The sequence below is a fragment of the Caenorhabditis elegans genome, chromosome III (assembly GCF_000002985.6).
Source record: "Caenorhabditis elegans chromosome III".
NCBI classification, from domain to species: domain Eukaryota; kingdom Metazoa; phylum Nematoda; class Chromadorea; order Rhabditida; family Rhabditidae; genus Caenorhabditis; species Caenorhabditis elegans.
Window position 1 is genome coordinate 4,662,986 of NC_003281.10, and position 12,430 is coordinate 4,675,415.

Sequence of the window (12,430 nt, forward strand, 5' to 3'; positions counted from 1 at the left end):
CATGGCTTGTCGGGGAATATTTCTAGAAATTACAAATAACTGAAATTTTGTTTATGGTAGGCAGGCACGTTTATGGAAGTGTGTGCCTGTCCACCGGCTGTTTTAGTTTTTTCCTCAATATTGCGTTGTTCTCACTTTTGGTTATTTTGTTGAAATTTCGATTAAGAATTGAAAAAAAATATGTTAAAAAATTGATTCAACTTCCAAATATTTTATTTTTAATCAAAAGAAAAACACCAAAAAAAACCCAAACAAAGTGGAAAGAAATAAAAAAGTAATTATTATGACAATATGTCTTTCATCAGAGAACAATCACAATGGGAAATATGATTTTTAAAACTATGTATCATTCTAATAAAACTTTAATAAGTTAATTAACAACACAGACGGAAGAAAAATGGTTCAAACGATATGATTCGATGGTTTCTATACTGAATATCACAATTGGTTTTTTTTAAAGATGGAATGAATGAGAGTATTATAGAAATAATTACATTTTCAGTGAAACCTGAATTGTACTCTAAAAGCTAATCAGAATATCTAATGGAAAATCAGAGTAAATGTTATTAAAATGAGTCTTCAACTTCTCCAACTTTTTGCTTTTTTGGATCCGTATCTTTACGTTTTCGAGGTCCGGTTTCTTCCGGGAAACACAGTTCCATCATAACAACAAGCTGACGTTCATCTTCTGGCGACCTAGAAATATTGAATTTTTATGTTTTTACAAAAAATTTCAGAACACTTTGACTTCACTCGTGGGAGGTTTTTAAATTAATTCTATATTAGAATAGATTTTTGAATACTTCCTCCCACCTATAATCTTTATCAAAATATTTATCAAAACTCACATTGTATCAACAAATGGCATAAACTCTGATGTTGGATGATCCTTCTTAAAATGTCCCGTTGCTAAATCCTGTCGACTGAAGAACTTGTAGCACAGCGCGCATTTCAATCTGAAAGTTTCAAATTTCTTAGATATTACTGTAATTTTCCAATTCCTACGTTTTGAATCCCAAATGAGTGATTGCGTGTCGTCGTCGATGAGTTGTAATCAGAGAAACTTCTCGATTACACACACGGCAGACACCTCGCTTCGTTGACGCATACGCAGGCTTATAACGAATAGCTGAAGCTGGTGAGGAGGAATCCATATTGAACCCACCAAGATCCGACAAACCACCAGATTCACCTTCGATGCTCTCGTTGTCTTCTAACGACGCGAAATTGGCCAAGCCACTGCCATTCTGGAAAATAAATGAATAAAATGAAAAACTTAGTTTGATGAAAACTCAGTTTACAATTATCATAATTTTGGAAGATTTTCACATTTTAATTATGTTTCAATTATTTATATTTGAATAATATAAATTTCACAAAATCTACACAGTTTTGAAAAACTTGGCAACTTGTGAGGCGTTTCGGGGGCGGAAAAAGTGAGAAAATAACAAAAAATGAGAGACTATTTCTTTTTTAAAACTATAAAAAATCCGTTGCTTACCTGATTCTTTGGGAACAACGCCTGCATCAATTGATTTTGCATGTACTCCGTACTGATATCATCCTCGACAGAAGCTTCTTCGGGCTCTTCCTTAATCGAACTTTTTGATCTCCCATTTTCGCTTCTGATAAGTCCCCTCAAAACTTTCGATTCAGTATCCCAATTGTGATTTCCATTGCTATTTCCATTGGTCTTTGTAAGGATTCCTAGATCAACAGGTTCAGAAGGTGTTGCCGAAGAGCATGGGGATCCGTAGTCTTCTCCATTATATCCTTTTGATTTTTTGTTCGGTGGTGGATCAAAGCAATTATCATCTGTTTGAGTACAAACTTCTCGTCGATCACCGTTTGCTGAAAAAAAGGAATCATCTTGAAAACGAGTTGAAATTTTTACTTAACCCTTACAGTAACCCTCTGGATTCTGGATAAGTGAATCTTTGAAAACTGATTGTCATTTTTTAGACTGTTGGAAAATAATAATCAATAGCGAGGATATAGATATTTTTTAAAATGGATTGAATTTCGTGAGTCATATTTTTTCAGCCACAATCGAAACGGAAGAGAAGAACCTAATAAAAAACGTTTTACTAGGTCAGCTAATTGTTGACTGGAACTTTTTTGAAAACAAAAAAACAACTACTAACTGAGTCTAATTATTTTTGGGACTACCAGCTTCACGAATAGCTCGTTTTTTTTTGAATATTACCATAAATGTTTCAGAGAAAAAGTTTTCAAATGAAAAAAATAACTAACCAGTTCGATCACAGAGCCTTGACAACTGATCCGTTACAGAAAAAGTTATTGTTTTTTGAGTCATGAATGCCATTAGCTCGTTTAGCGTACTACCCGGATCAATATTGATAACTACGTACATTTTAAGTCTGAAATAGAAAAATTTAAGTTTTGAGAAAAACGGAAGCTTCTTCTTGAATTGAAATTAGTGCGAGAGAAGGAAAATAATGAAACCACCGCGGCGGTGGCAAACAAAAATTATGATGAAGACGGGGATGAATCGGGGGAAATTTTGATGAGCCGAGGGTATGAGTGAAAAAAGATGAGAGAAAATTCATAGAAATGTACATTTCAAATACATATCTGGTCACGCCTGCACGACCCAATTCTGAAGAGTCCAAGAAGGGATGAATTGAGGAAAAAGAAAAAGAAGTGGGATATATTTAATGAGAAGAGCATAGTATTCAAAAGTTTGAACCACGATTGGTTATGGGGCTTTGAGAAAATGAGATATATTTTGTTCATTCAAATATAATTTTGGCATCATTTGTTATATTCCAGAAACTTTTAGAGTGCCAACTTCAGTGAGAATAGAAACCGAAAAATGAGGGATTATTCTCACAGCTCCTTTTTTTAATTCAAATCTTATGGGTTTTTGATTGAGTATATCACAAACTAATCAACGGAAGTGTTTAATGAAAGCATATCAGAAAAAAGGTTGTATGAAAAAAGTAAAGTAAAAAGAAACTAACAAACAAACAAATTTCAGAATTAAGATACATCAACAAAATGCTCGACAAAAAAGGAAGAAAACACTCCAACAGTTCTCAAAAAATCGATACGAATGGGGGTGTACAGAATAGTTCCACGTTGGCAATGGTATTGTGACCTATGGGTGGTTTTGTTGCACTGCCCCCAGGTAATTGTAATAAGTAAATGGTAACTACCGTATACCCCCTGCATACAAAAAGAATTCCAGCAAGTAAGACTTCAAGACTAATTAGAAATATGGTATTTAAATATACAGGGAACCCAAAGACCATAGGCATTCAAAAAATTATACAAACAGTTTGTGAAAAAAAAGGTAGATCATAAACGCGTTAAATAGTAAACTCACTTTAAAATTTGATTTATGACCAAAAACCTATTATAACTAGAAAATGTATTCCATAAAAACGACAGGTTTTTCAGGCGGATACCACAGTTTTTTTAGACCTAGAAAAATTTTGGGTATTGGGAGAAGACAAAGAATCGGCAAGGTTTATGCCCAAAATGTAACCTTTTTGAGAAGAAATGGTGCTTGGGCCAGAAGCTTTAACATACTCTACCATATCTGAAAACATTATAATTGCAACACATGGTAAACCATAGTTTCCTGGAATGGGAACTTGATAACTAATAAAAATGCTGAAGTTTGGTGTTGATGGAATGAAAAGGGTATATATGGGAAGAAGGTCTTCGTTTTTCTCCTTCTACATCTTCTTCTTCTTCTCATGGTCAAATGTCGGTCGACCGGAGGGTGTGGGGGCCATTTCCACTATATGCATGCGATGGGGCACTACTCACAGATAGTGCTTAATAGTACTGTAGACCAAGAGACGCAGAACGGCCGAAGGGGCCGATCGAGGTACGTCGCGGCCTCGGCAGTGCCTGGTAACCCGACGCGAACGCGTTTGAGGGATAGCCCACACAGCCAGTCTCTCCCTCTCTCTCTCAAATTTCTCCATCTATCTCTCTCTCTCTCTCGTTCACCATATCTCTCTCGCGGTTTTTTGCCCATATTCACCCCTTCTTCCCCTAACTCCACTCATCTCTCCCTCCACTAGTCACTTGTTTTGCAAAAGTGGAGGACGAGAAAAGAGAAGTGGTGTGTGTTGGGGTGTCTGTGTTGGGGTGGGGTAGTTATTGGGCCACCGAGAGAGGGAAAGATGATGATGAGAACATTCTCTCCATCTCCACCTCTCTCTTTTCTTTCATAGACCATGGTAACGGACGGATAGAGAACGACGACGGCGACCACCGATAGGAAAACGAATACGTGGAGGGGATGAAGAGAAAGTGGTGGGTGAGGATGATGATGACTTGTGAATGAAGTGAGAGAGTGTCTATTTCCCATTTTATATATGGAATAACAAGGGACAAATATGGACTCTAAAGAACTCTATTACAATATGGATTGACCACTAAACTTGGTATTATGGTCTTAGTCAAGGGAGCTATCGGGAGGCGGCTATGTGTACCAAGTACTTATTAACGGGGGTAAACGTTCACTTGAGAGCTCACATTGACTTTAACAATGAAGGTCCGATTTCCCACGATCTTCCCTATTCCCTCCCATCACTCTACTTTGGCGGCTGGTATCTCAATTATTCTTTTTCTTTTCGGAAGCCGTTAAATTTCAGAAATATAGAAAAAGATACAACCTACATTATCTAAGTTGAGCATTTTTTGATAAAGCTAAAGATGTCAGAGTTGGACGTTGTCAAAGTAGAGCAACAACGGGCCAAGGCTAGAAAGGAATATACTGTAATTGAATGCTCTTATTGAGTTTGTACAAGAGCTTTTGCAAACGAGAGTCTACCGTATCCAGAAGTGTTAAGAATATTCCACGTTGACCTTTGGATTTTGTGCCGTCTAGATCAGGGTTGGGAATAAAATACCAAAAAGTATTATAACAAAAAGCTAAAACCATTCAACAAAAATTTCTGAAAATTTTTACAGGCAGATCTCAACTCACAGTATTACCTCACGGTCTCATATTTCAATTTTTCACCAGGTTTTGCCAGGGTTTCCTGAGGTCACACAAGCATTGAAACACACCAACAACTCTCGGATATCCTGCATCGTAACGGTCAGTACCAGAATTCAGAACCGACCCATAAACCCTGCACACATTAAAATTTTCCCCTTGAAAAACGTAACATAAAAGAGGTGTAGTAACATACTGGGAATGGAGAATGTGTGTATATATGACGCGTATATGGGATGTAAAGGAGTTGTGTTTGTAGTCAGTCGGGTGGCATTATGTATGTGTATGTGTGTACTGATAGAAGAAACCCCACCAGGAGAGACGAGGACAACCGACGACACAATTTATCAATACAATACGTTTGGTATTGCCCCCTCTCACTTATTGAGACGTGAAGGTTGTAGAGAGAAACATGGAGACAATTGATAGTATTCCATGTGATAAGAAAGAGCAAATGTTGCCAAAGGACCTCACTATTGAGAAAGTTCATTTAGAGTTCATAGTTGGTAAATTTCAAAAATCTAAGTTCCAAGGTTCAAATTGACTCCTCTAGACAGTTATTCCTCAGAAATGGGATTTGTATTAGCTTAGATGTTTGTGTGAAACACGGTACTGGGTCTTTACAGCTTTCCGACGAAAGCTTGGAAAATCAGTATGCGTCTTTGAATTGTACATTACTTTCATTATTAGGAAGCATTAAAGTGAAAATAAAAAGAACATATTACCTAGATGCGAAATTTTTAAATTTCGCTCCAAAAGTACGGTGCCCGGTCTCGACACAACAAATGTTTGTCAAAGGAAAAAAGGTCCTTTAAAGAGTACTGGAATTTCAAACTTTATTTTCTGCAGATTTTTAAAATCGGATTTCCATAGTTATTTACACGATTTGTTAAAATTCAAGCATTTTAATTGTGTGATTTTAGATTTTCAAGAAAAACATATATTTTTAACGAAAAACTATGGAAAATCAATGCAAATTTCGCAGCAACGAAAATTCGAAACTACAGTACTCTTTAAAGGAGCACATCCTTATGAATTTCACGAAAATTGTCATGTCGAGAGGGATACCGTACTTTTGGTGCAAAATCACCGTCGGGGAAATAATAACTAAGTTTAGAAAAGCGGAAAAGGCGTCCGGAAAATCGAAGAAAAGATGAACAATGGATTTAACGCAATTCTTATAGGAGCATCTCTATTTTTTGCAGACCCCGTACATTTTCAAGCGTGTCGAGACCAGTTAATGGTAACACATTATTTTTGAAATACTATTTTTGCCTTTCCGTTCTACTAGAACACGAAAATAAAATATGTGTACGTTTGCCAAAAAACTTTCGAGATAAAATGTCAGAAAAGCAAAAAGGACTTGGCAGAAAGAAGCTTGAGAACAGCGGGGTTTCCATATCGACAATCTTGTTACCAAGTCTTTTACACCTGCTATGTTATGTCTACATCATATTCCCATCGGCCATGCGAGAGTGTGCTGGCTGCCCCTTGCTTAAGCTCGTTTCAAAACCAAAAGTGTGCCGCTGGATAATCTCTACTTTATAATTATAGTGTTTCCTCTACCAAAGTAATAATTCATCTTCGTTGAATGAAAATCGTTATCAGAATATAGTTGAAGCTCCTAGAATTTTTAAAAACTAAATAGATTTCCAGAAGTCTCTCTGTTTTTGTTGGGATTAGAAAGAGGACCGAAATAATAATGTGTTCCATATAGCCAATTCCATTTTCTTTCTTAAAGTTTTCGCTGAGGATCTGAGAAGAAATTGCTCACATTGTCGGGTGACAGTCAGTGTGTTAAAAATTTGGATTTTTTAATAAAAAATGTTTTGTAACCTGTTTGTCGAGAAAATTTATCGACATCATGATTGGTTAAAAATATGACTTGAAAAGTTAGAATTAAGTTGGATTCATGAAAATCAGTTTTTCAAAACGTAGAATGGTATTTGAACAATTGATTTATTATGCCCCAGCTCAGACGTTAACTCCTTTATAACGCATAAATTCAAAACTGCAACCAGAGAATAAGCATGCAATGAGAGAAAGTATACAGTAGACAAAGGATGACCAGTACAGTAATCCATCACATTGTGCTTTTCCAGAATATGCTGCGAATACAAAAACTGAACCGACGATTGTGCTGAAATTTATTAAAACTATTGACAGACTTGGGAAAGCTTATTTCAAAATTGTACTTTTAAACTTTTTCTTTTATTTTCTAAAAGTAATACAACTGATCAAAAGCAGTTATTATGGAGACGCGCTTTTCAAAATTAATGTGCAAACACGCTCCACGGCCCAATGAAGACATTCCGCCCCCAAAAGTTGGGTCTCGTTAGGGGTTGGTGGCGAAACCGTACATTCAATTTTTTTTTGATAATTTTTGCCGGTTTCACCTGTTTCCTTTTTGTTAGGTTTTCCGTAATTTTCAATGTTATTTGTGTCGAAATAATGTTGAAAATGCATGTGAGTGTGAAAAGTGTAATAAGGATTTCTTCATTGGATCATCAATTTTTTATGAATACGGGTGAAAACTGCAAAACTAATCGAAAGCATTTGAACTTACGGTATTGCCGTCAATACTTAACGAGACCTAGGGCTGTGCAACCGGACGTCCGGTTTTTTCGGACGTCCGAAAAACCGGACGCCGGACGTCCGAATTCGTCCGAATTCGTCCGATTGCACAGCCCCATTTTGGACTATAATGGTGCGTCCAAAGTGCAAAGTGCTCGTCGAGACCCAACTATTGGGGGCGGAGCGTTTTCATTTGTCGTGGGACGCGCTTTCACCTCGATTTCAACAGGCGTTGCGTCCCCCCTAATATTTAATGTTTCAAATTCCAAAAAACAAGTTCTCACTATCTAAAATGTTTGACCCGAAGAAAAAATCACAAACCTGACGAATATTCCTAATCTGCAAATGTTGAGTAGAATGAATAAAGCCATGGATTTTGATTTTCCTTGAACTTGTTCCATAATACACTCGAAACTTCCCTGAAGGAAAATTAAAGCAGAATTGACAATCAGCCAGACTGGAATCCGTTGATCTACTGGACATTGGTTAACTTTTACTATTCCGATTACCAGGAGGTACACAGGAATCGATGAAAATATTAGAAATATCGCTGAAATATATTTTTAGTTTATCCGTTGATAGTAATTACATCTATCTTTATCTGAATGAGAAGCAATTTTTATATTTTTGAAAATTCAATTGGCAAACTGCCGAATTATCGAAAAAAAAATGGTATTTTATTCAGAAATTTGAAGCAGTGATTTACCACGATGTTTAAAATTTCGTTGAAAATTTTTTTTATTTGTTCGACTTCCAAACGAAAATATTAGAACTCACAATACAGCACAATAGAACAATACAGCAACACGCGAATAGTTCCCGAAACATTTTCTTCTTGCAACAAAAAACTGAAACTTTTCTAGTTCTAAACTTATCTATTCATTTTATATACAAGTAAGTCAGGTGCTCGCCCCAGATTGATAAGGTGGGTGCATCTCGAAAAAGCAGCGGAAGAAACTCGTATTCAGAGGAACAATTTTTGTCTGCCACGATGTTTGGAATGTGCTGATAAATTTTACTCAAAAGTGATAGAGAGTTGTTAAGATACCATTTAGACTTCAGTAGACAACGTTCAAAATTGTCGATTATTTTTTAACCTAACAGTGAATATTGGGAAACATATAGTTATAAAATAATCCAGTATCATGTGATTTAGATGTGGCAATAACAAGTAGGCAAGTAGGTAGGAACTTAGATATGGGTAGGCATGTGGGAAGTTAAACTGTCGTCAATTACTTGCCTTTATCGCCAGTGAACATAACACAAATAAAAGTTCTTTAAAATCTATCAAATGTAATGTTGCCAATTGAATTCAAAAGATTATAAACTATTTAATATTTATTTTCAAAGATTTCGGAGTTATTGCATATACAATTTATACATCCGTCAATCTCTTTCACTTTCGTGACATATCAATCTAATGGGTAAATTGAATGTCTAAAAGTGATATTCAATCAGAAGCAAGTTGCCAGGAAATCACCAAAAACCCACATGCTTCTCAATTTTCTTCCTTGTTGTAATTCCCCATAATAAAAATTTCAATTAATGCTTATTACATTTTACATGAGAATTTTGTTTTCGGCTTCATATAGAAATTCATAGAATCATTTTTGGAATAATTCCGGTCCATAATTACCTGACTAAATACGCGCTTTGATATTTGGTATCACATAAAACAACCGAGCTAAAAATTACAGCCCACTTTATTATGTCGACTCAATTCTCGCTTTCTTCCAATATTTCCTATGATGATCCAATTTCATTTGAATGTGATACAAGTTATGATTCAGGCTTGGAACTCTTGAAATATATTATTCAAGTGACCTTGTTATCAATCAATTTTATTTTAAACTTTCTGATAATTCGAGTTACAATGTTTTCCAAAAATAACGATTTTCGGGAAAACTCTTTTTTCATTATTTATGCAGCTGATTTGATTATGGTTCGATTTTTTTTTGTGAATTGGGCTTTGATTTCTATGTTAGAAATTTTGAATAAAAAAATTTAGTTTAAAATTTGTATTTTTAATTTTTGTTTGAGGATTCAATTTGTTTCTAACTATTACTGCTAGTTTATGTTGATTTCTCAAAATGTTAAAATATTCGGATTTTGTGAAGCTTTTCCTAATTTTATTGCCCAAAGTTGGCTGTTAATGTTCATTCCTGACAGGAATTCTGTAGGGTTACCGTACGGTAGCCCCAAGATCTCTTAGATCTCATTGAATAGTGCTTGAAAAGTTAATCGGTTCTATGTATCTGTCTGAAAATTTCCAGGGAATGTACATGAGTTTGTCTGAAATCCTCGTTGGACGGTTATTCATTTATGTCACTTTGCTTTGCCCAATCTTGGCTCCATATTTTTTCACCCCGTCCATATTTCTTAAAATTTTCTTTACGCTGAGCCACTATTCCCAAGGTTTTAAAACCGTTTCTCAAGTATTTTTGAGTTTTAACAGAATGACATGTGTAGTGTTTCCTGTTGGTTATAGTGCGGTATGACTTAACTTAATTCTAAATTAAATAGTTGTTTAGTTTTAGATCTGGAAAAGAATTCTTACACCGATTATCATTGTGCTTTTTGTTTTACCTATTGGAATAATATGGAATGTTTTAATATCTCGAGTTTATGCAAATCCGTCTTTCGGAGGCTTCAGTGTTAACTACATAAAATTAGTATCATGGGTGAGTAGGTTGATTCAATGAGTCTATGTGAATTATGAAAAATCTCATGCAAAGGAACAGAGAACGTGCCCTTTTCATATAGTCAGAAGAATAAAAGTACAAAAAAAATCTTTGCCTGTCTCGTCATTAGACAAGAAGTGGAAAAGTGAAATTAGATTGAGTAATGAAGAATGTTCAAATTTAAAATTAAAATTTTTCGGATCATTAAAATAATTAGAAATATGATATTTTATGAGGCATGGCCGAGGCCTTAGGAAGGCCCGGTTTTAAATATTGCGAAGTCAATGTAAGCAGTGCAAAATATGTTCATTATTTTAGGCAAGCTTATCAAAATTACATCTGACATACTTTATAGTTTCCCTGATTTTAATTATAGTAATATCGGGTGTAACTCTCTATGCTCTTCTCATATTAAAACATCGGATCAAATCTGCTGAACAAACTTTGACTATTGCCACAATGGTTCTCTCACTTGAATTTTCATTTTTATCTGTGATACAGGTATATCAATTCAAGAAAGTATCTCTAAATTAAAAACAAAAAAATTCAGATTTACTTTGCGTTCTTCTCTTCGTCAACATCTGAATGGAGACCTTTCCTCCTACGAGTTATGTATTTTACCTATGATTTGTTGAATTTTTCTACAACTATTATATTTATATCATGTAATCCTAAGCTTCGAAAAATGTTGCTTAAAAGGATGCAGAGTAGTGTGACAGTTGGCAGGTATGTTTTTCTGACGGGTTACGAAGTTAATTTGCATAAATTGTTGTCAAATGGCCGGTTGAGTATTGAAAAGCCAGCTGAAAATGCGGAAAATACAAAAAAAAAGTTCAATATTAAAGATATACGACATTTCTTCCGAAATATTTATTAAAAATATTTCAGATCTACTTCTAACTCCACTATCCCAGTCCGCATTATTCCAGCTTTGATTCATTGATTTACATGTGCAATTTCATTTTTAATTTACATTATTTATTTTAGTTCCCCCTGGGTTTTTTTTTCGAAAAGAGCAAAATATAAAGAGAAGACGATTTGGCAGCCAACCATAACATTTAGTGATATTCATCCGTTATGCATTTACTCAACAAAGATGTGAAAAAGATGATATAGTTTTTTTGACAATTTTTACATTTCTGTAAGACCATAAATGTGGAAACAGACATCAGCGTTTGTAGAATAAAGTAAAAACTTATAAATTGCATAACAACAAACGTTTGTTGCCCATATTGTAAAAAGCAATTTATGAACAAAATTATCAGGTTTTCAAACAAGAGCTAAAAGTTATAATGAGAGAAGGTATACAGTAGACAAATGATGATCAGTACCGTAATCCACCCCATTGTGCTCTTCCAGAATATGCTGAGAAAACAACAAAAAAATTGAATCATATTGTGACATATTTTAAAACTCATTTCTCGAAGTTATAAAATTCACTGTGAAATTATAAACTGCAAAACTTCTCACGCTTCAGAACTACATATAAACTTCAAATTACTTAGTCCAAGTTCTATGTACACAACTCTAAAATTCCTTTTCATTGGCATCATTTGTTGCAAGGATTCCCTTGGTTTTTTTAAGGAGCATAATATAAACAAAAAGTGAAGAGTAACCGTCAACCAACCATAACGATGAGTGGAGGTCAGCCGTTTCATGATTACGAAAGACAAAGGATATATGTATTCTTTTTTGTTATTCCCTCACTCCTTAAAAACGTTACAAAAATTTTAACATTTGAAAATCACAATTTGATGGTTATTAACTTGGAATTTCTTAGAAATCTGTGCTATGTAGGTATTTATGGCATATAACGTGCATATTTCTTTTGAAAGTTGATATTTATGACTTGTTGAACAATTAAGCTCACTTGAAAACGTTCCAATCGTATTCATCAAAAAGGCTATTCATGAACATTTAACAAAACACCTATTTCCAAATAGTTCGTTTTCTGTTCAAAGCTTGGAGCATAGAATAATTTTAGTTTTTTTTTTTAATTTACGTTAACATGGAGATCTACTTCTGTCCAAGATCTATATTTTGAAATTCGTTCTCCGTTGGTCAATTTAATCTTTTGAGAGATCAGTTCATATTTGAGAAAGATATTAAACGTTTATCTAGATCTTGTTTGTTCAGAAAATCCCCTTTCTCCAGATTTGTTAACTGTAAAATAAATTAAACATATAAAAACAAC

At 34.6% G+C, this 12,430-nt stretch overlaps 3 protein-coding genes and 2 non-coding genes across 5 annotated transcripts; 2 read left to right on the forward strand and 3 right to left on the reverse strand.

Annotated features, from left to right (window-relative positions):
- Positions 1-188: 188 nt before the first annotated feature.
- Positions 189-2,387, reverse strand: T23F11.4 (C2H2-type domain-containing protein). The gene is made up of 5 exons (NM_065551.5): positions 2,254-2,387; positions 1,502-1,851; positions 1,006-1,247; positions 849-956; positions 189-696 (listed from the first exon to the last, which is right to left on the reverse strand). Exons 1-5 carry the CDS (start codon positions 2,372-2,374, stop codon positions 567-569), a joined length of 951 nt encoding a protein of 316 aa, NP_497952.1. The 5' UTR covers positions 2,375-2,387; the 3' UTR covers positions 189-566.
- A 1,480-nt stretch (positions 2,388-3,867) lies between these two features.
- T23F11.9 lies at positions 3,868-4,229 on the forward strand. The gene has a single exon (NR_052275.1). It is a non-coding gene; the product is annotated as an Unclassified non-coding RNA T23F11.9 (non-coding RNA).
- T23F11.8 lies at positions 3,965-4,251 on the reverse strand. Its single transcript, NR_052276.1, has one exon. It is a non-coding gene; the product is annotated as an Unclassified non-coding RNA T23F11.8 (non-coding RNA).
- A 2,675-nt stretch (positions 4,252-6,926) lies between these two features.
- On the reverse strand, positions 6,927-8,606 carry T23F11.11 (uncharacterized protein; the record flags this gene model as incomplete). Its single annotated transcript, NM_001267990.2, has 5 exons — positions 6,927-7,121; positions 7,877-8,105; positions 8,333-8,403; positions 8,448-8,560; positions 8,604-8,606. The coding sequence occupies 5 exons, from the start codon at positions 8,604-8,606 to the stop codon at positions 6,956-6,958; spliced, it is 582 nt and encodes a 193-aa protein (NP_001254919.1). The 3' UTR covers positions 6,927-6,955.
- Positions 8,607-9,263: 657 nt separating this feature from the next.
- On the forward strand, positions 9,264-11,179 carry srg-13 (Serpentine receptor class gamma-13; the record flags this gene model as incomplete). The annotated part of the gene is made up of 6 exons (NM_065552.3): positions 9,264-9,497; positions 9,829-10,047; positions 10,093-10,236; positions 10,555-10,737; positions 10,787-10,962; positions 11,125-11,179. The coding sequence occupies 6 exons, from the start codon at positions 9,264-9,266 to the stop codon at positions 11,177-11,179; spliced, it is 1,011 nt and encodes a 336-aa protein (NP_497953.1).
- Positions 11,180-12,430: the final 1,251 nt, after the last annotated feature.

Excerpts from the sequence above, each read along its gene's own strand:
- T23F11.4 (NM_065551.5), bottom strand. The coding sequence starts at position 2,374 with ATGTACGTAGTTATCAATATTGATCCGGGTAGTACGCTAAACGAGCTA. Across the intron at positions 1,248-1,501 it reads CGTTGTTCCCAAAGAATCAG|AATGGCAGTGGCTTGGCCAA; the intron begins GTAAGCAACGGA and ends TTTATTTTCCAG. Across the intron at positions 697-848 it reads ATGCCATTTGTTGATACAAT|GTCGCCAGAAGATGAACGTC; the intron begins GTGAGTTTTGAT and ends CAATATTTCTAG.